We start from the raw sequence: 23,295 nt of genomic DNA, 5'->3' as shown, positions 1-23,295 counted from the left end.
GGAACAAAAAGTGGGAAGGGGCTTACATAATAAGTATGGAAATATGCGTGACATAAGAGGGAGGTTAACAATTTGAAAATATTGTGCACGACATATTTGGAACGTCCTCTATACTAAACATCTAAGTTCGTCCACTTCTTTTTTCAAGGAGTAGTTGAAAATTATTTATTGAATTATTTAATGAACCAAATTACCAAATTCATATAACTGTGAAACACAACATCAAATAACCAGTAGGAGAATTATTTATGGGATTTGTTGAAATTTACTTATGGCAGCTGATAGCTGATAGCACATGATAGCTTAACAATAACAACCGCTTCCGGGGTAGTAACCAGCAATAACTTCCTTCCAATAATAGATATGCGGATAAAAATTAGTTTTCAATCACGCTGAAAATGTATCACGTTTGCCAGTCACACAACGAGCCCAAACATTAACGGCGGGTTGCTGCGCTTGAGTACGAACGATGCTTTTCAAACGCAGAAGCAAGCGATGGTGCAAGTTCATTTGCCTGAGTGCATGCGTGAACATAGAGTGAATGCTCAGGTAAGTGCAAAAGCCTGCTTGCACATCAGTGCTATGCTGCACCTTGAAGACTGCCAGAACAGGTACTCATTCCTCTGCTGTTAACAACGGTCAGCGAGGAACAAATTCTACATTCTTACCTGGAGATACAAAAAACACCCCTGCTTCAAATTTTTCATCTGTACCTACTCCCCTTGCTGCTAACAATGTTCAGAAAACGGCGCCGGTGGTGTAGTGGTAAGCGTGATAACCTCTCACCCCAGCAGGCCTGGGTTCAATACCAGTCGGCGCCGTCGGAATGTTCTGAGGCATAACATCTCTGATCACGCCTTCCTTCGGATGGGAAGTAAAGCCGTTGGTCCCCGGTTCATGAGTTGATGGGTCGATAGGTAGGGTCCAGGTGTGGGAGCTGCCTTCCTGGCACGTCGGTAGCATTGGTGCTCAGCACCGAAAACAAGATCGACGGAAAAAACAAAACCAAAACAATGTTCAGCGAGTAAATGGAGCTACCTATGCTGCTTTTGCACCGGGTAGAAATCAAAATACTATCCAACATAATCCTATCGGAAATCTTGAGAATTTTAACTTGCTCTGGAATGGAATTTTTACAGAAATCATTAATCGACATGATTACTAGAGTGATGCAAAATTTGAAATTTTCGCTCCACAATACTTAAACGATTCCAAATCTAATTCTGACTAACCTCTCAAAATTTGAACCCATTTGGTGAGAAACTGAGATGGCACAAACCATTTGAAGTTTGTATGGGAATTATTATGGTAAAACCAAGATTTTTGTTCAGGTCTATCTAATAATTCACCATATCGGTCTGCTTCAAAAGCTTTCAACTGTACTTGTAGGAAATTTTCCCATCTACAACTTTGCTGAAAATCACTTTTTGATTAAATGCAAAGATCGAAAGTTATCAATGGTTCAATGCGCTGATGTCTTATGATCATGCTCAATCAACTGCTCAGCAGGCAACATTGGTGTTTGTGGGGCGTTGAATAGGACACAAAAATCATGGCTACTATGTCACACTGCAAAATACAGTGTTGCCTACAGAGCAGCTGCTTGATCATGTCATAAGTTTACCAATCTCTTAAATAATTAATAACTTTTTCCTGTCTCGTTTTACATAGAAATGATCTGCGGCAAAGTTGTAGCTGAGAAAATTTTCTATAAGAATGGCTATCGAACTGTTCCGCAGCTCAATATGGAAAAAGACTAGAAGGCAATGAACAAAAAGTTGAGATTTCCCATAGTAATTTACATGTAAACTTCAAATGGTTTGTGCGAAGTCTGTTCCAAACCAAATGATTTGTAACTTTGGGAGGCTAATCAGGACCCAATTTGAAACCATTTAAGCACTGTGGAGCGAAAAAGTCAAATTTTGCATCAGTCTAATGATTACTGATATGCTTAAAACTAACTCCATGTTTGATGCTATTCAAATTGGAGTAAAATTTGCGAACAATATCGTCATGATTTTGAAATCAAGTAATGGAAATACTAAATATTTTGAATTGGAATGCTCGATCTGTTGAAGATAATGAAGACGAGCTTTTTAACTTTTTGAGAATTGATAACGTGCATATTGCCGTTATAACGGAAACAACCCTTAAACCTGACCATAAGGTTAGGTTAAATTATTTCATTTATCGAAATGATCATCTTCATAAACTCGGTGGTGGCGTTGCCATCATTGTTCATAGACGAGTCAAACATATATTTTTTTCCTCATTTGAAACCAAAGTTTTTGAAACTTTGGGAGTTTTTGTCGAAACAAAATTTGGACAACTTAATTTTAAAGCTGCCTATTTGCCATTCCAATGCGTAGGACAGCAAAAGAATTTTCTTAAGGGTGACCTTCAGAAACTTACCCGTCATGGGTCTAAATTCTTCATTATGGGTGATTTTAATGCAAAACACCGCTCGTGGAATAATGCTTTTCCAATATTCCAATATTTCAATATAAAGCAATTCCAAAGGTAATATTCTGTTTGATGATTGTTCTGCAGGTTATTACACTATTCAATATCCAAACAGCCCAGCATGCTTTTCTTCAGCAAGAAATTCCTCAACTATTGATTTTGTCTTAACTGATTCATGTCAACTTTGTAGCCAATTGGTTACCCATGCCGACTTCGGTTCAGATCACCTTCCAAAACCTTTTAAAATATCCCAAGGAATAATTTCTAATCCCAACAGCACTAGTTTCAATTACCAAACAGCTGATTGGAGGCAATATCGAACATTTATGAAACATAACTTAGATCCAAATATTGCTTTGCAAACCAACGATGATGTTAATTATGCGCTTGAATCTCTGACTATTTCTACAGGGTGTTCACTTTAAAAATGTGTTAAAAATGAAAATTCAAGATATTCTTTTCTGAGTCATTTGTTATTGAAGCAATGTTTATTAACAACCTTTACGACATATTCGCAGGAAACACCCCCCCCCCCCTCTTTGTGCTGTAAGACGAGGTTGAGACGTTTCTCAAAAGAATCTCACGTGGCACGCACCTGGTCCATCGGCATTTCGTCCCAGATCTTGGAAATGAGCTTCTTAAATTGGTCCATAGTGCTCACTTGATGTTCACTCTGCTTGGCCAGCATGTACGACCATACATGAAAGTCCAGGGGACTAAGGTCCGGGGAACTGGGAGGCCACAAAGTCTTATCGAGAAAATCAGTCAAATTCTCTTAAACACCAGTGGGAGCTTCCCACGCCTGGATACGATACCCCCCCCCCCCCCCCAAACCATCGCGCTCTGGAATCGCGGGATGTTTTTTTTTTGTGACGGGGGGATGCTGGCCAACGTCGGCACCCATAGTCGATCATTTTGGACATTGTGCGGCTGTTGCAAGACAAAGAGTTTCTCATCAGAAAACACGAACTCCTGACCCACGTGCCGCGAAAGTATCAGTTTGCCTCTGTCCAGCCTCTTCTTCGTTGTAGCCTCCGTACCCCCTCTTTTACGTCTTGCATCCCAGGTCCTTTGTCATGGTAGGTGGGCAGTCCCAATCAACACTTCCAGGTTAGCAGCGGTTAGCAGGAGTTCCTTAGGGTAGCATTCTTGGGCCTATATTTTATATCATTTTCACTTCGGACCTCCCTGATTTGCCTCAGGGTTGCCACAAATCTTTGTTCGCTGATGACACAGGTATTTCCGCTAAAGGAAGAGCAGTGTTGGAAATGTTCGCGATATTTCACGAAGATCACCAAGGGAAAAGTTCGCGAGTCATAGTGAGTTTTTGCGAACTTTTCCATCACTGAGGAAAAGGTATTCGTGTTATTTGCAGCAGACTGCAGAAAAGTTTATATATTTTCTCTTCTTATTTACAAAAATGAAAGATTTCTCCCAACGCTTCCAAAACTCAACTTATAATATTTCCACATAAGCCTAGAGCTTCAATTTTGAAACCTAGTATTAGTCACATAGTCACTACCCAAGTAACATTGCAAGTTTTATCGAGGTTTTAAAGCATGCTACAAGTCTAAATCATGGTCTCCAGAACCCTCATAAAACCAAAATTGTTACTTGGGTATGAACGGAGTTCCAATTTCCTGGTCAAACCAAGTGAAATATCTTGGCACCCTAAACGGGTTCAGAAGTACTTGTAACCATTCTAGCATGCTGCATTGTAATGTGTACATGACCAAAAATTAACTTTTAAAGATCACATTGAGGGCATTCAAGCCAAATGTAACAAATATATAAAATGTTGCAATCCTCAATTGCAACAATTAATTATACTTAGTAGATTAGATTTACTTTTGGTTTTTAGTTTTAAGATTTCTATTGTTATACAGGTGTCATGCAGGTACAGAAAACCTATATAAAATACTGAATTTCCAAGACAGGAACAATGTAAAAACACTTAGATATAGGGGAAATGCATGTAATGTCGGCCTAAATGTCCCTAATTTGGGCCCATACATAAATTCAGCAATCGACTAAATTTTCAAAAGCGATTAAAAATATCCATTAGTACCGTCCCAATGACGCGTTCATCTAGATACAATTGATAAATATCAGATTTTAAGCGATGGGCCCAATCTTAGATCCATAGGCCAACATTAGAGACGTTTCCCCTATATCATAAAAATTAAGACTGGAAAGAAATGGACTAGCTAACGGCTAAAAATCTTTAAAATAAAGTTTAAAAAAATTTAGGATGGTATAGCAAAGTTCTGCATAATCGAGAAAAATCATTAAAAATAACTCAATTTTCGAAACGGCCGATCAACGAAATTTTTCGATTCATTAATAAGCCCGCACGCTAAAACGGCCAACCATTCATTTATTTCATTTAATTGATAAGCCGTAGGACCCATGATTGAAAATTTTCAAACCAAAGCTCAGGCAGGGTCGATGATTTGTTTTGAATTTATTTGACGTTGCAAAAAGGCTTAGCAAAGGGCGTACCATTTCTCATAACAAGCACAACGGCTTAACAAAAAGGGACTTTCCATTGAAAGATCCACAAAAACGCTTATTAATTTATGACATTAAATTGTTATCGATTTTCATATATTTTTGAAAGCTTTTCGCATATGTTGGTTGTTGTATTCTGAGATACAGATACTGTTGTTATTGTGAACAATATAGATGCCTAAAACACTTCAATTTTCTTGAATATGAATTGAATAGTGGCGGAAAAATTTAAAATTCATTTTCTGGTTTGTTTACGTTTTGGACATAGGCCCATTTTAAATGTTACTCTAGATATATTTAATCAAATTCAGTGGTTTTGATGATTTGAATTCTGCTATTAGAATGCACAGTACCCTTATAAAAACTCATATGAAGCAATCGTATGCTGAATCCTTATAGTAGGATCGTTTACTGTAAGTACATCCTTTACCCTTATTAACACTTTCACCCATCTCATCCACGAGATATCCAATTGCATGCAAGAGCAATTTTACACTTCTACCCAGTGGTAACGAGAGAATGGGTGTAGGATTTTCAAGTAGAGAGGAAAAGGAAATAATTGCATTGTGGCGAGAATGGTGCTTCGTTGGAATGAAGGTAGGGTTTTGTGTAGTTTGTTCTGGACAATTAGAGGGAAACAGTGCAAACAGTTGAATTGGTTTGTTGGTTATAAACTTTTTATGTTATCTCGCATAAATATACTGAAATTCTACTTCGGTTTTCATTTCAACGAGCAAGTACATAAATCAATATTTAACTTATAACTATTGACTTTTGTTTGTATAAACAATACTTCAATGGCTATTTCAGTACTTTCAGTACTTGCGTCATATTTTGTAGCACGATCACTCGCACGAGCTACAACAGTATGTTATTTTCACCTTGAGAGCACTTCTTAATAACTAATACTCTCCAAAATATTCTTCAAGTATTCGTCTATTGTATTCATATAGAGCAAGTTCCAAAGTTAGTAGGTTGTTAATTATTGTTTTTGTGTTGTACTTTTTACAATAGTGCGAGTGCTGAAAGGTTAAAATTCACAAAGTGAACAAAGCATTGAACCTTTTTGCTTTCTCCTTCTGTAGTCAGCAATTTCAGGCAACAAAGTTTTTCACTTAGAACCTAATAACGCTAATCGTCGCATTAAAACATCGCCCTTTATCGGTTCCATTAATCACCGCTTGTTGCCCTTTCTGCCTGTCTTGAAGTTGGCAAAATCACGATCAACTTCCGCCGCAAAGATGGCCAACGGCTTTTTGTTCTCTATGTTTCTTCTATTTCATATATTGGCCTTATGGTTCTGTTGAACACCAATGGCCAAATAAAACATATGGCGCGACACGGGACCGTGTTTTGGCTAAAACCGGCGACACCCAAACTAAATCAACACTCAACAAACGACTAAATTGCGTGTGACTTACGAACGGCTCTGCTGGTGAGCAAGCTGGCAAGCATGGCATCCTCCCGGCTGACCTAGGACCGACCAAGGATTGTGTGACTGGAATAATTTTCAGACATGATTATCGCTTTGTTGTTGATTTAGGGCGTCGCTCGTCGTCGGTGAGGTGGGTGCGAGTGAGTAAACATCCAGTAAAGGCATAAAATATAGCCGGGTGCTTTTTGGCTTTGGCTAGATTGCGGTGCTGTCGCGCTTCGGTTGTAGTGTGTATGTTATCATTATGAAACACGGGTTTCACTAGATTATACCAAAAAACGAGGTACAAATTGACTGAAGCTGACGGAATGAAGATGTAGGCAAGGGTTGCTGAAGGTGAATTGGTTGTCAGCTAAGGATATAGTTACAAATGACGTTGAAATAAGATTAATAAGGTGGTTTTGGGAAGGTTGTAAAGCAAAAAGCTGAAGTCAGATCAGTTTCGTTCAGTACCGTAGAAAGAGCTTAGTAGGAGCACGACATTTAGATTGAATTAATTAATAAACATTATCGAAATCCAACCCTTATGACATATTCTAATATCCATAAAGATGGTAAATTACGAGCCGGTTACCCACTAATTTTTCGTATGTGTGCCCGACTGTCTCAAATCCATGCGCCCATTTAACCTTTCGTTACTCGCGCCAACTTTTGTAGCACGAGTGCTCGCGCGTTGTACTTTCTAAAACAGTATGAGTTTTCCATTGCCATTTTGCTGCCGAGTTACAAATTGATGTGAAACCAACGGTTATTCTTCAAAAACTTGTTTTGAACTAAACAAGCTAAACTTTGATTATAGTTAACCCCCAACAATTGGGAAAATGTAAATGGAAACCGCATAAACGGTGTCCATACAACGCGCGATTTGACTTAATTGGCTACAACATGGAATGTTTTGAGATCCTGACCAGATACAAAGTTACTATTTTCGGAAAAGTTATCCTGAGATCTTAACCTTTTTGTAGAATTTTCTCACTACGTAGCACTAGTGAAACATGTGAAATTCTCGCATGGGATATATCTCGAGACCCTGACCAGATAGAAAGTAGATGTCTTCGACAAAGTTGTTCAAGAGGTCAAAGTCTACAAAGTACACAATAGATCAGAATTTTCTCACTACGCGGCGCAATTCTCGCGAACATAATATCTCGAGATCGTGACCTGCTTGAAAGTTGCTGTATTCGGCAAAGCTGTTAAGGTGATGAGGACTTTTTGACTGATGAACAATAGTTCAGAAATTTGGCTCTATAAAGTTTATTCGATTAAGCCTGTACAAATAAATTAATTTACAAAAAAAAAGTTCGGAAATTTGTCCATACCTGGCGTGCATTTCTCGTTTATAAAATATCGCGAGATCCTGACCAGCTAAAGACTGGAACGCGCAAAAATTGGTCGACAAAATTCATATCACAAAAATCTTATTTTCCTTTTGGTAGTTTAATTCATATAGGGGAAATGGCTTTAATGTTGGACTATGGATCTAATATTGGGCCCATCGCTAAAAAGCTGCTATTCATCAATATTATCTAGATAAACGCGTCATTGGGACGGTACTAATGGATATTTTTGGTCGCTATTGAAAATTTAGTCTATTGCTGAATTTATGTATTGGCCCAAATTAGCGACATTTAGGCCGACATCACATACATTTTCCCTATTTAAAGGAAAAAATATTCGTTTATTCTTTTGGTTTGCCAAGTCCGAACTGCCGTGCCTTCCGCCTAAACCCCTTCCATTAAATTTTGCACAGTGGTCTCATCGACCTTATTCGCCGCCGAACGCCAGTTAGATTTAAACTGCTGTTCGTTTTCCATGGATTTATTAGTTTTTTTTAGATTCCGTTTGCACAGGTCTATTATGTTGCTTTGGGAATGGTAGCAGCCGCTTTTCCAGGCAATTCTAGACGTAGATCTCTTGATTGATGGTTCCCGTAGTAATGAAAATGCCGCTTTTTAGGCTACACGTGCATATGGCCTGCCAGACGAGATATTTTTTCGGGAGCTTCGATAGTTTGATGGTTTTGAAAATTTCAGCCAACTTCCCTTTTCCTGATGCGGTGTAAAATTCCTGTCCCGGAAGCTGTTTGAAATCCGCCTTCACATAAGTTTCGTCATGCATGACGACACAGTCGAACTTTGTGAGCAGATTCGTATATAGCTTTCGGGACCGCTGATTTGCCGAATTAAATTGTTTGAAATCTCGGTTCGCCACCTTCACCTTCTTAAACGTCGACAACCCGGCTCGTTTCTTGGCCCGCTGCACAGTAGTATGGAAGACATTGAGCTTGCCAGCGATGTCCCGGATAGAGATTTTAGGATTCCACTTATATTTCACTGCCACTTTCTTCGTCGTCGCTGCCACGTCTGGATTACGATTGTCGCCCCGCTTCCAGGCTTCCTGGCTGTCGACAGACGCTCCCCGAACACTTTTAAAACGTTTGTCACGGTCGATTTGGCCGCATCCAGCAATTTTGCCAACTTTGCGTGTGAGCACGTCGGATTCTCTTGACGCGCGAGTAAAATTTTGACACGCTGCTCCTCTTGCTTGGACGTCATTTTGAAACTGGAGAACAAACGGTGAAAACTCATCATAGCAACCATTGTATATACACTCAACTTCCAAATAACATGCACACTAAGTTTTTTCTACCGAGCTCGGCTGTGCATATCACGGCAATTTTTTTTTACTGATATCTCGACAAACATTTCATTTGTTTGCTGAGATTCAGCGAAGCATTATCCGAGGCTCAACAATCAACCGTCATTTTTGCAGAGATTTCATTGAAACTTTTTTTGCCGAGATTTACACAGTCGAACTCGGTAGATAAAACTTAGTGTGCGTAATGAAAAAAAAAAAACTTTGTATATAATATATTAAATAATGAAAAAAAAAACGAAAACATTTATTTATAAATTTGAAAAATAAGCGAATAGGAATTTCAATTTTATATTGGGTATTTTTTTTACCCCTTCAATTTAATATAATTTTTCATGGTGGTGAGGATCTATTATTTGCACCAGACTAAGTGCAATACAAAAATTATATTCTGGATTTCTTTTACTGGTTGGGATTTTTATGCAAGTTTGTGGATAAATACATTAGAGTGTGTCGTTCTCCTGGTATATAGATGTCATAGTTCTTACGGAAACCTGGCTCGGTGACCGCATTAATTCATCTCAATTATTTGGCAGTCTATTCACGGTATTTTGAAACGACCGCAACCACCAGAATAGTACCAAATCGCGTGAGGGAGGCGTCTTGATTGCGGTATCCAAATGCCTAAGCTCCTGCATCGATCCTGCTCCAGTTTGCACTTCTCTAGAGCAGTTGTGGGTCAAAATAACGACGCCTCGTAGATCAATAAGTATTGGCGCTATGCATCTACCTCCAGACCGGAAATCTGATTCGAGCAGCATTACAAACCACATCAGTTCGATTGGTACCGTGTTCTCTCGACTAGAACAAAACGACCTAGCTCTGGTATTTGGTGACTACAATCAGTCTGGGCTCTCATGGAACGTTCCTGCAAACGATCTTCCTAGCATTGATGTTCTTCGCTCGAACATGCTCGCATCCTGCTGTGCTTTCCATGATGGTATCAACCTGCATGGCTTAACGCAAATCAACTCGATACTGAATAGCAACTCTCGGCTGCTTGATCTCGTTCTGGCGAACGAAGCTGCAGGACTGGAATGTTCTATCCTAAAAGCCCCAGAGCCTTTGATTGGCATCGACACCAATCATCCTGCGTTGGAAGTTTCCATCAACCTATCTGTTCCTGTTCGCTACGATAACCCCCCTGTTGATGTACATGAGCTCGACTTTCGTAGAGCAGATTTCCGCCGCGCTGAGTCACTCGCTTGCCCAGGCAGATTGGCAGTTCCTTGACACGTGTTCATCTATTGATGAGGCCGTCAACTACTTCGCTGAGGTCGTTGGCCGGGCAATAACTGATTCTGTCCCATTGAGGAGACCCTCTCCCAAACCCGCAAGGTCCAATGCTCGACTACGGAATATGAAGCGTCTGAGATCGAAGGCCCTCCGTAAATACTGTCGTACTTGTAACCCATTCACAGAACGATTATTTTCAACAGCGAGCAACGAATATCGCAAATATAACCGCATTCTTTACAAGAGCTACACAAAGCGTGTGCAGGCTAATTTACGGCTTAATCCAAAGCAGTTCTGGTCATTCGTGAATACCAAATGAAACGAGGAGGGGCTACGAGTCGAAATTCACCTGGGTGATAGAATCGCCAGCAATTCCCTTGAGAAATGCAATCTTCTGGCAGAACATTTCAAAAGCATTTTCAATGACACTACGGCTTCGTTGTCCCAAGTTGCTGAAGCGGTGAGGGATACTCCCAGTGATGCTTTCAATTTTTCGAATACCTCGGTTACAGTAGACCTCGTCTAATCCACCATCAAGAAGCTGAAATTTTTTAATGCTGCTGGCCCTGACGGGATCCCCTCAAGCATCCTGAAGCGATGCTGTTCAGAGCTTACAACACCGCTTTCGAAGCTGTTCAATATTTCATTACAGCAGGGGAGTTCCCTACGCGTTGGAAATCGTCATTCATGTTCCCGATCTACAAGAAAGGAGACAAGAGAAACGTTGAAAATTACCGAGGGATCACATCACTCAGTGCATGCTCTAAAGTTTTCGAAATCATCATCAATGCCGCATTATTCTCTAGCTACAGAAATTACATTTCTCCTGACCAACACGGTTTTTATCCCAAGAGATCAGTTTCAACAAATCTAGCTCCGTTCATTTCTTTATGTCTTCGGAGTATGGAAGCTGGAGCGCAGGTGGACGTTGTATATACAGATCTTAAGGCTGCATTCGACCGGGTTGACCACTCCATACTGCTAGCTAAACTTGAAAAACTCGGGTTTAACTCGTTGGTTCAAGTCCTATCTGACCAATCGGGAACTTTGTGTTAGAATCGGATCAGAGCAATCGGACTATTTTACAAACAGCTCCGGTGTTCCTCAAAGACGCAACTTGGGACCATTGCTATTCTCGATTTTTGTGAATGAGACCGGACTGATCCTCCCAACTGGTTGTCGATCGTTCTACGCGGATGATGTGAAGATCTATGTGATTGTTCGTAGCTTCGCCGATTGCTTGCGGCTTCAGCACATAATCGATACTTTCGAAGAGTGGTGCTCAAGAAACTATCTCACGTTGAATGTACAAAAATGTAATATTATATCATTTCATCGCAAGCTGAAACCAGTGGCAGTCTGCAACGTGTGGACAATGTTCGTGACCTAGGAATCACGCTAGACTGCGCCTTAACATTCAAGCTTCATTACTCGGGCATCGTTGCGAAAGATAACAGGCAATTCGGTTTCATTTTCAAGATCGCTGACGAGTTTCGCGATCCTGTCTGTCTAAAAGCTCTATACTGCTCGCTAGTGCAATCGATCTTGGAATTCAGCTCGGTAGTATGGTGCCCATATCAAGCAGTTTGGATAGCGAGGATTGAATCTGTTCAAATGAAATTTGTTCGGTATGCCTTTCGTCACCTTCCTTGGAATGACCCTGTGAACCTTCCGCCATACGAAGATCGTTGTCAACTCCTGGGTCGTGAAACACTAGAATATAGGTGGACGATTAGTCAGGCCGTGTTCGCAGCAAAAGTACTTATTGGTGATATCCACTCTCCAGGAATCTTGGCTGAATTCGAAATCTACGCACCCGAACGAGTTCTTCGGTCGAGGAGTTTCCTGCATCTTGGACCTCGTGCTGTGAACTACAGCTTGCAAGACCCAATACGGTTCATGTCTGGGCGTTTCAACGAGTTTTACGAGTTTTTCGACTTTAACTGTGCAGCGGAAACCTTTCGTCACCGTATTCAACGCAGACTCCTGAGAAGGTGAGTAGCTCTCCATTTAAGGTACACGTAAAGGATTGTGCTACCTGTTTATTTTTTGTTTCCGGTTCAACTGCATGACGAGGACTTCTACCTGATTCACAGACAACTCTATGCCATAGGAGTATAACTTTTTTTTATGCTATAGACTTGATTAATGTTCGTTGTAATTGTATTGTATTATTGTGATTCATGCATTTCGAAAAGATATGGGGTATTTACGCCTTATCTAGGCTTTTCCCCATCAAACTTCATTTAGACACGTTAAGTCTGATGAAGAAAAACAAATTAAATAAATAAATAAAATACTCCTGATGTGTGGGTATTCGATATCTCTGATAGAAAACATCATCTAAAAAGATCAGTACCGCTGAAGCTTCCAGCAAAGGAGAGTTTAGGGTCTCCCTTTAATTTTAGGCTAATTTCAAAATATCCTATTGAGGGGTCTAGACCAAAAAAAAAATCTGTTTATTTTTGTGTGCAACAGATGATGCTGATGAAGATGTTTAGTTGATTAGGTTGTAAATATCTTTTGATGAAAAATTCTGTTTAAAATATATTACGTACCGAAGAGAAAAAAATAATAATAATAAATAAAATAAATATGTGACTCGAGGATTCGCACTAAATAAGACACAGATCGAAATAATATGATTCTGTCGAACAATTTTCATGACTTCTGAAACAATTTTGGATATCTGCGTATCCAGTTCCTTTCCATATCCAAATAATAATGCTGCATTTGATTCATCATATATAAAAATTTACATGTATACGCATGTAACGCAGCAAAGCGAAAGAATTTTGAACTAATCAGCACACCACCCGGAACAACTTTGCCGCATGTACAACTTTACCGATGATAGTAACTTAATGAATGGTGAAGACCTCAAGCATATTTTATATGCACAATAGCGTCGTATACAGAAACAATTTTGAACTACTGTTCACCAGCCAAATGGCCTTGACCCCCTAAAAAACTTTTCCGATGACAGTAAATTTCTAGCTGTTCGGGATCTTGTGCTATATCATATATGATGATTACACGTGTACACATGCTAGCGCTGGCTGGGAGCAATCGGCATAGACCCAAGCAACGGAAACGGACTAACGATTGCAAACTCGGAACATGGAACTGCAAGTCTCTCAATTTCTTGGGAAGTACGCAGTATGCAACAGGTTTGCTGGAAGGGATCGTTGGTACATACGTATAGGGATGGTTATACCATCTAACAGAGCTGCGGCAATACACATGAGCAGGGTACAGCTTTCATCGTGATGGGCGAAATACAGAATCACGTGATTGGGTGGTGACCAATCGATAGCAGAATGTGCAAGTTGAGGATCAAAGGCCGTTTCTTCGATGTCAGCATAATCAACGTGCACAGTCCTCACTTAGCAAGTGACGATGACGATAAAGACGCTTTTTACGCGCAGCTGGAACGGGAATACGACAGCTGCCCAAGCCATGACATCAAAATCGTCATCGGATATCTTAACACTCAGGTCGGCCATGAGGAGGAATTCAGACCGGTTATAGGAAAGCTCAATGCTCACCAGCTAACGAACGCAAACGGCCTTAAACTCATCGATTTCGCCGCCTCTAAATACATGTCCATACTTAGTACTTACTTCCAGCATAGCCTCCCATATCGGTACACCTGGAGATCACCGCAGCAGACAGAATCGCAAATCGACTACGTTTTGATCGACTGAATGCACTTCTCGGACATTATCGACGTCAGGATCTATCGCGGCGCAAATATCGATTCGGACCACTACTGTTGCCAACAACATTCGGTACCGACGCTCGCACGGTACAATCTGGAGTGACTGAAGCTGCTCGAAGTCGCAACTGAGTACATGCAATGCCTCGACGCAGCGTTGCCGGATGAGGGAGAGCTCACCGAAGCCCATCTTGAGGACTGCTGGAGCAACGTGAAAGCAGCCATTAACAGCGCTGTTGAAGGCGCCGTTGGGTTCGTGGAGCGGAATCGACGGAACGATTGGTTCAACGGTTTTGGACGAGAAGAACGCAGCGCGGGCGGTGATGCTGCTGCAAGGAACCCGTCATAATGTGGAGCGATATAAACAGAAGCGAAGACAGCAAACCCATCTTTTCCGGGATATGAAGCGCGGCCTGGAAGAGCTGGAGTGAGAAAAAATGGAGCAGCTTTATCGTTCTCAAGAAACACGCAAGTTCTACAAGAAACTCAACGCATCCCGCCAAGGCTTTGTGCCGCGAGCCGAAATGTGTCGGGATAAGGAAGGGGGTATCTTAAAGGACGAACGTGAGGTGATTGAAAGGTGGAAGCAGCACTACGATGAACATCTGAACGGCGCAGAGGCGGAGGACCAAAGTGGCAGCAGGAATGGCTTCGTCGGTACAGCGGATGAGGGGGACATGCCAGCTCCCACGATAGGTGAAGTTAAGGATGCTATCCGAAAGCTTAAGAACAACAAAGCAGCTGGGAAAGATGGTATCAGAGCGGAACTTATCAAAATGGCCCGGATAAGTTGGCCACATGTCTGCACCGACTCATAGTCAGGATCTGCGATACAGAACAGCTACCGAAGGAGTGGAAAGAGGGAGTAATATGCTCAGTATATAAAAAGGCGACAAACTAGAATGTGAGTACTATCGAGCAATTACTATTCTTAACACCACACTGTAGGCCACAAAGTGCTTTCCCAGATCATCTTTCGCCGTTTATCGCCGCTAGCAAGCAGATTTGTGGGAAGTTATCAAGCCGGTTTTGTGGACGGGCGATCGACAACGGACCAAATCTTTACGTTGCCGAAGATCCTTCAAAAGTGTTGTGAATATCAAGTCCCTACGCACCACCATCGATTTTAAGACCGTTTATGATACTATTGACTGTGAAGAGCTATGGAAGATTATGGACGAGAACGATTTTCCCGGGAAGCTGACCAGACGGATCAGGGCTACGATATCGATATCGAGTGCGTTATCGGACTCGTTTGAAACTTGCAGAGGACTTCGACAAGGCGACGGTCTTTCCTGCCTCCTGTTTAACATTGCGCTAGAAGGTGTTATGAAAAGTGCGGTCTTTAACATGCGGGGCACGATCTTCAATAAGTCCAGCCAGTTCATCTGCTTCGCTGACGACGTGGACTCTGTCGGAAGAACGTTTCAGGCAGAGGCGGAGCAGTACATCAGGCTGGAACGGGAACCAGAGAAGGTTGGATTAAAGGTGAATACGTCGAAGACAAAGTATCTGTTAGCTGGAGGAACCGAGCGGGAGAGGGTTCGCATAGGCAGAAGCGTGACAATCGACGGAGATGAGTTCGAGGTGGTGGATGTATTTGTGTACCTCGGATCATTGGTGACGTCGGATAACAACTGCAGCAGAGAAATTCGTTGGCGTATTATTGCCGGAAGTCGTGCTTGCTACCTGCTCCACAAGACCCTGAGGTTGGGTAGACTTCACCTCCGTACTAAATCTACCATGTACAAGACGCTAATAAGACCGGTAGTTCTCTATAGGCACGAGACGTGGACGATGCTCGAGAAGGACCTGCAAGCACTGGGTGTTTTCGAACGACGAGTGCTTAGGACCATCTTTGGCGGGGTATGTGAGAACGGTGTATGGAGGCGAAGGATGAACCACGAGCTGGCGCAACTCTATGGCGAACCCTGTATCCAGAAAGTTGCGAAAGCTGGACGGGTACGATGGGCGGGACACGTTTTAAAACTGCCGGACAACAATCCCGTAAAAATGGTGTTTGCCTCGAATCCGGCCGGTACAAGACGAAGTGGATCACAAGTGGTTAGACCAAGTGGAGCAGGATCTTGGAAGTGTGGGACGGTCAAGAATTTGGAGACAAGCAACCACGGACCGAGTGAATTTGCGTAACATTGTGATGCAGGTGCAATTCTGAGGGATGTCGGACCAGGATAAGTAGTAAGTACATACTAGCGCTGCACAGTGAGACCATTCTGAACTGCTAACGATCAGAAAAGGCCTTACCCCCCTGAACAACATTGCCGAAGACAGTAACTTTCTAGCTGGACAGGAACTCGAGCTATAGCATATGCGAGAATTGCGCATAGAATATTGTCCACCAGGCAACAGATATTGACTTCCTGAACAACTTTGTCAAATACAATAACTAACTATATGCATGAAGTGCATATATATATAATCTTCAAGTCAGTTTCTGGTCACTTTCAAATCATGCTCGATTGTAATCAATGTGGTCGTGGGTATAGATGATATGATATATGTTTCTTTAATCATACTGCTTCACTCTTCTTTAGAAGGAAATCCTGCCCAAATAGTGGGAATAAACGAAGTTAAGACGTTCAGACGCCTGAGATGTTTTTCTATTTCGTGCTAGAATTCTGCAACTTTATCTCCCGCTAAATTAAAAAAAAGTTTGATATAAATCTTTAAATCAGACCATGAAAGTGTATCTTCTACTCGAAATGACTTCTAAGAATAGAATAGTTGTAGGAAATAGGTATTGTCAGGATGACACAGTTCAAGGGAAATTCTGGTAAAAATAATATCACTCAAAAGCTCATATCGCCTCATCATTAGGACTTTATTGTAACGATTTCCATATCGGTTGGATGGGTTGATATTTGAAACATTATTAAATCCACGTTCTCCATGTTTCTATCGCCATTCTTCTATGCGCATTGTTTTATTTTCCTATGAGATTGTTATTTTTATTGCATTGACCAAGCAATAAAACGGAAGCATCGGCAAAAAGAAGCTGCATGTAGCGGGAAATGGCTTGTAAAATCGATACTACCGGGAGCTGGTCTCTAAGCGGGGTGTGAGCGTTAAAATCGTTTTGCTGTTCCGTCTCGGTGTCTCTTAATTGAGCTATTACGCTCAACGACTGTGAAATTTTTTACAATTTTCATTTGTGCTTGACACACACTCACTCACATACACACTCGTCACCGCTTTCTCTCTGGTGGAAAGCCGAAGATTAAATAAGCTTTATTTTCACGGGACTGGAACGTGGAAGGAAGAAAGGAAAACAAAGCGCTAAATATGGTGCTTGTTGCTATTTATTACTTATGAAATCGGATTGAGGAACAAACGAAGCAAAAGCTTGGTGCGCGGGAGATAAGTGGAAAAGTACGTACACGCTTCCTTCACGAAGGATATTTTGACATTATATGCACAAAGGAGGAGCTTTATATGTACAGAGTAGACTCCAGTTGGAAGTGTGAATTTTGCATCAACGACAGTGTTTCAAGTGTGTTTTTGTGTGTGTGTGTGAGTGTTGTTGCGAGTGGTAGTTTTAAAGTTATGCAAAACGCTTGAGAATAAAGTGTGCATACGAAAAAGTAGATAAGGAATCAGTTTTACAGATTTCAGGTAAGAGTTATGTTGACGGTTGATTGTATATTTTGATGTTCGTTTCAGCGTCCAGTCGTCGAATGAGAATTTGGAAAAGTTGTCCGAGCTCACTAATTGGGAAGGGGAAGAACAGAGTTGCAAGAAAATGTGTGAATATTCCCATGAGAAATGGTTCATGACGGGAACAAATGTGATGAACTACAATGGGAATTTCTTCAAGATTTTCACTATAGATATCATTCACAGAGCTAAATGATTCCACTAAATACGTATAGGGCGCAACAGGAAATTGGGTTGGTACAACAAAGGGTGAATAATTACGATATAGACAACAGAAGGGTTGTCTAAATAAGGTTGGGTCCAAATACGAGTACTTCAAACTAAATTAGGTTGGATTGGTTTGAAGTATATGCTAAATTTACAGTACCTTTGCAAGTAACTTTCCGTAGCCCTTTTTCGTAGGACGCTTCAGAATTTCAAAATGAAAAAAAAAAATAAAATAAAAATATTACTTTTATTTCTGTTATGATCTAATGTAAAGAATAATTACTTCCCTACGTTACTACTTTTTTTTAATTAAAGTTATCTAGATCTATTATTCTAACATTTTTAACTACTGACAAATGTAGTACATATATTCTATTTTGTATATTTCAGCACAGTTCAACGCAATAGGATTTATTATTATTCATATGACACTTAAACTGTAAGCTACCGATAGTAGATTTTGAACTTGAAAACAAATACAGCAACAACTGAATCTCGAATGTTGAGCTCCGTCGTCGATGATTTCAGAAGCCGATATAATTTGAAATTCGTGAACATAAGTGAAGGTAGGGCCTGCCGAATACAACAAAAGGGTGGGAATGACATGAGCAAGCAAGCGCTGCACTAGCAAAACCCAGTGGGACGTCCCAGCAGAGGAAAACCCAGGAAGTCATGACGGTGGATCCTCAACAAGCCGATAGGAATTTGACTAGGGCCCATGTCAAAGTAAAAACAAGCAGCCGCCAAGGATGGACATCTTTCACGATGGCCTTTAGCTCCACTTGATATGCTCAGCATACTTGAGTAAGTGTGGGGTTTGAACTTTCAAATGTATCAGAACGTTATTAATCTATGAGTACAACCGAGTGTTGGTGGTGGGATACGACTTGAATGCATTATCTAGCGAAATAGTTATAGATTCAGAAGCATTTTTGTAGTAATGATTGGGGCATACTGACAAATATCATATCATAGATATTGGTCATAATCAAAGAGTAACAATTTATAGAGTGCTCACTCAAAATATCGATTTTTCTCCACCAAGCTCAATCGATTCTCAATCAGGTTTTGAAAATTCTCTCAAAATTTTAGATCATTTGGTTGCGAACTCATACTGTACTGGCCCTTAAAAGCTTATATGAGAATTACTATATTCGTTTTGTGACAGTGGGATCAATTTCGTGGACTGTGCACTTTTACGGGTGTTCCGGAGTGCACTTCAATCATGTCGAAAATCTCATGTAATATTTATGGCCACACCAATAAACACTGTAGCCATGATAATTTTGTCCTTTTTGGCAAGCAATATTACACCATATTTTTGTCACGATTGAAGTGCATCCACTTTGATGTGATATTAAAATTAATTTTTTGCTGTGTACACTCGAGAGCGCTCTCAAGCAGGATTGTTTGCACTCACTTACTATAAATAATTTTTCTTCGGAATTATGAAATCATCAGATGATACAACGATAATCAGTACTTGTTAGCTACAAAATGAGGTTGTAAAATATGTGTTTGACACATACAAACTGTCAATATTGCTTTCAGAGCGGCACAATAAGCGATTTTACGATTCGTGAGCGCTCACTCACTACGAATCATGAAATCGTTGATTGTGGCGCTTTGAAAGTGAATTGACAGAACACTTAGAAAAAATAATGTAAATTTACTCAGATATAGTTCTGAATTTTAATTGTTATGTAAACATTCATTCACGTAGACTTGTATTTCATTTCACGCAACTGAGCAACTTGCAAACAATGTTGATTACAAAGATGGGCTTTTGTATACAACATTTTCTACATTGCATGAAATGTGTCAGTTTACATGATATGTAATTTAAACGTTTATCATATGTGACGCCCCATTTATGTGCATCACATTGAACAGAAATTTACACTACTTTTTCGACTGTGTAGGTTTTCTGTGACTGACATATACGAGCGTCAATTTTGGCATAAAATTGAGTCATAACTGACGCAAAATTCAACTCAATCAAACGTACTTTTCGTCGAAAACAAACTGTTCAGTCTCGGGCACTTAATTTTACATGAAATATTTGTTTACGTCTGATCCTTTATGTCAAATATGGATTCCGTCACGTGTAAAATTAGTTATTTCTAAGTGTGAGGTTTTATTATTAGAACACATACTTTTCAATCTCTTCTTGTAACTTACTAGTACATAATGTCATAATAACATCTAATGATTTCATAATTCCGAAAAATATCTTCTATAGTATATCAGTGGAAGCAACCGTGCTATCAAATGTACCTACAGTGAAAACACAGAGTGTGACTCTACGGTGTTGATATTTTGAAATTTGATAGGGATATTAATAGCTCTAACTACCGCTTTAAGATGGGTTCACTAAAAATTTTATTTGATTTAACGTAGGCATTCTATATTGAGAAGTAACGAAAAAGTCCCAAAATAACGACGATCTATTCCTGGTCCCATGGCCATCTAATGTTTATGCCACAACCCCACATTCATGCTTATATCACACTTTCTAATGTTCTTAAAAAACGAAGTTCTAGGATCGTTTGAATAGAATGATCACTTTTACGTATCTTCCGGATCTTCCAAAGAACGGTCTCCGGGTCGATGTTTATGTCACGACCCCAAATTATTTCTTATATCACAATTCCAAGTGTTTTCGAAATACAACGGAGATCTAGAAGCAGTTCCATGGATTTACCATTTTTACGGTTGTTCCAGATCTTCGAAAGGATGGTTTCATGGCCATCAGGGTCGATGTTCATGTTACGGCGTAAAATTATTTCGTATATCACAGTTCCGTAAAACCGCGGAGCTCTTGGATCAGTTACAAAGTTTGACCACTTTTAGGGATGCTTCAGATGTTTCTTTTTGGCCATCCGGGTGCAATTTTTCGTCACGACCACAAATTCACAGCTCTAAGTGTTTTCGGAAAACCACAGAGCCCTAAGATCAATTCCGTGGATTTTCGATTTTTACGGAAGTTCGACGCCCAATTATTTCATATATGGGAAATGGTTGGCCTAAATGCCCCTAATTTGGGCCCATACATAAATTCAGCAATCGCCTAAATTTTTAATAGCGACCAAAAATATCCATTAGTACTGCCCCATCTAGATAAAATTGATAAATAGCAGATTTTTTTTGCGATGGGCCCAATCTTAGAGCCATTTCCCCTGTTCCACGTATTTAAGAAAGATTGACCATTTTTACTGATGCTCCGGATCTTCCGAAAGACGGTTCCATAGCCATCTAGTTTATGTCACGATTCCAAATTCTTTCTTTTACCAGAGCTAAATGTGTATACGGAAAACTGCGGAGCTCTAGGATAGCTTCAAAGTTTGACCACATTTGTGGATGTTGTAATTGTATGTATCCATTGTATGGATGTTCAATTGCCAAAAACAAATCTCAGCAAAGTACGAAAGTCCAAGATTTCGCAGAGTTCCATGGAAGTTGGAAATAGATAGATCTGAAGAACTACAGAAAAGTCCGTAGATCTTAAGAGAAATCTGTAAAATTTCAGGAAGTTCGTACATTTTTAGAAAAAATTGCAAGAATTCACCAAAACTCACAGAACTTCGGGGAAGTTCGCCGATCTTTAGAAGTATTTACACAGCTTCAGAAGAAATTCAAAGAATTTCAGATAAATCTGCAGAACTTTATGAAAGCCCAAGACTCCACAAAGAAACTAACAGAACTTTAGAGAAGAGTTACTGAAAATTCTGCAGAATTTAATTGAGGTTCTTGGAATTTTAAGAGAAATTTACAGATCTTCAGGGAAGTTCGCTGATCTTTTTATATATTTGCATAACTTCAGAAAAATTAGTAAATCTTCAGAGAACTTTCTTAAAATTCCGGGAAACTCAAAAAAATTCTAGAATTTTTTTTTATTTAAGGAAGTTGTGCGATGTTCAATAATGAAAATCTACAGCGAAAATTATAGAACTATCGCGAGGTTCGTAGATTATTTGAAATTTAGTGAACATCAGAGATAATTGTTGATATGGATTAAATCTGCATGGATTCAGTAAATTAAGGATATAAATTTTTAAAGAAATTTTCAGAACCTTAAAACAACATACAGGGTTTCTAATAAATCTGCAGAAATACCGAGAAATTTGCAGATCTCCAGGAAAATTTGATCATCTTCAAAGATATTTTACAAGAGAACAGAAATTAAACTTCAGGGACGTCGGAAGGTATTCAGAGAGATATTCAGAATTGAGATCTTAACAGAAATTTTCAGAACTCAAGGAATCAAGAAGATCTACAGAGAACTTTTCTCACTAGCTTGTCGAAAGTTGGTATCGACATCCTGACGAAGATTTGAAATCCTTTATCGTCTTAATATCGCAGTTCATAAAGGATATGATGAGCCAGATCCCTGCCGGTATTCCTCCTGATATTTTACCCAGAATGTTTTTGTTCCAAAATTATGGAATGCTTGCTATAAATTTACTTTTTAATAACATGTGAATGTATATTCAAAGTGTTTTTATGTTACTTCATACGCGAAGTTAGCGATTTTCAGAGCTGTTTGGATATGCTAACATGAAGCTAATGATCTTTAGAAGAGGGTAGGTGGATAGTTTCGTTAGAGTACGGCAGTATGAAAATTGAATAGAAGTTGAAAATGAGCGAAAGGCCATTAATGCGACAGTTTTTGAAGTCAAACGCACATCTTTTGCCTAACCCGTACGATGTACGCGGAGACTTGAAGTATGTCTTCAAGTCTACAGGCAAAAAATGTGCGTCCTCCTTTTGCTCATAACTGACTGCGGCTGTTCGCACGACGACCCAGTGAAAATGGTTCTAGAAAGCGACCCAACAGGAACAAAAAAAAGAGGCGTGCAGCGGGCAAGGTGGATCGACCAAGTAGAAGGTGACCTGCGGACCCTTCGCAGACTACGAGGCTGGCGAACTGTGGCCATGGATCGAGAAGAGTGGAAACGACTTCTTCGGACAGCAGAGGACAACAAGGCCTTAGCCTGATTGGTAAGGTAAGTGACTGCGGCTGTGGAATAGTTCTAGCGATGTTTCATCACTACCTAAAGCCCTCTAGCTTCTCTAGCTAATAAATTATCACACTAAATCTTCATGCTAGCATTTCCAACCAACTCTGAAAATCGCTAACATCGTGTATGAAGTAACATAAAAACATTTTGAATGTAACAACTCAAGGCGGGAGTAGCCGTCAACACAGAAAAAAAAGTTGTTGAATATAACATCCAAACAGCTGCACAGAGGTAATTCCGCTGGTGGTGTAATCCCTAGTAGCACGCTTGTCACAAATCAATTGTAGAAACTTATATACTACTTCTTTCAGTCATAAACAAGTTGCTGTAACTTATTGTGATGAAAATGTGCTACTCGGGATATTACGTTGTAC

General features: G+C 40.1%; 1 protein-coding gene across 1 annotated transcript in view; it reads right to left on the bottom strand.

Annotated features, from left to right (window-relative positions):
- LOC135706815 (uncharacterized) overlaps window positions 1-23,295 on the bottom strand; it is a 277,123-nt gene that overhangs the window by 87,736 nt on the left and 166,092 nt on the right. The window contains 1 exon segment of the mRNA XM_065228484.1: window positions 18,061-18,099. Within this exon segment, the coding sequence (XP_065084556.1) occupies window positions 18,061-18,099 (39 nt within the window).

This window comes from Ochlerotatus camptorhynchus, unplaced genomic scaffold (genome assembly GCF_037179485.1).
Source record: "Ochlerotatus camptorhynchus isolate MF236.1 unplaced genomic scaffold, CSIRO-AGI_Acam_v1.1 ptg000291l, whole genome shotgun sequence".
In the NCBI taxonomy this organism is placed as follows: domain Eukaryota; kingdom Metazoa; phylum Arthropoda; class Insecta; order Diptera; family Culicidae; genus Ochlerotatus; species Ochlerotatus camptorhynchus.
The sequence above is the reverse complement of the archived record's forward strand: the minus strand, read 5'-3'. Positions and strand labels throughout refer to the sequence as shown.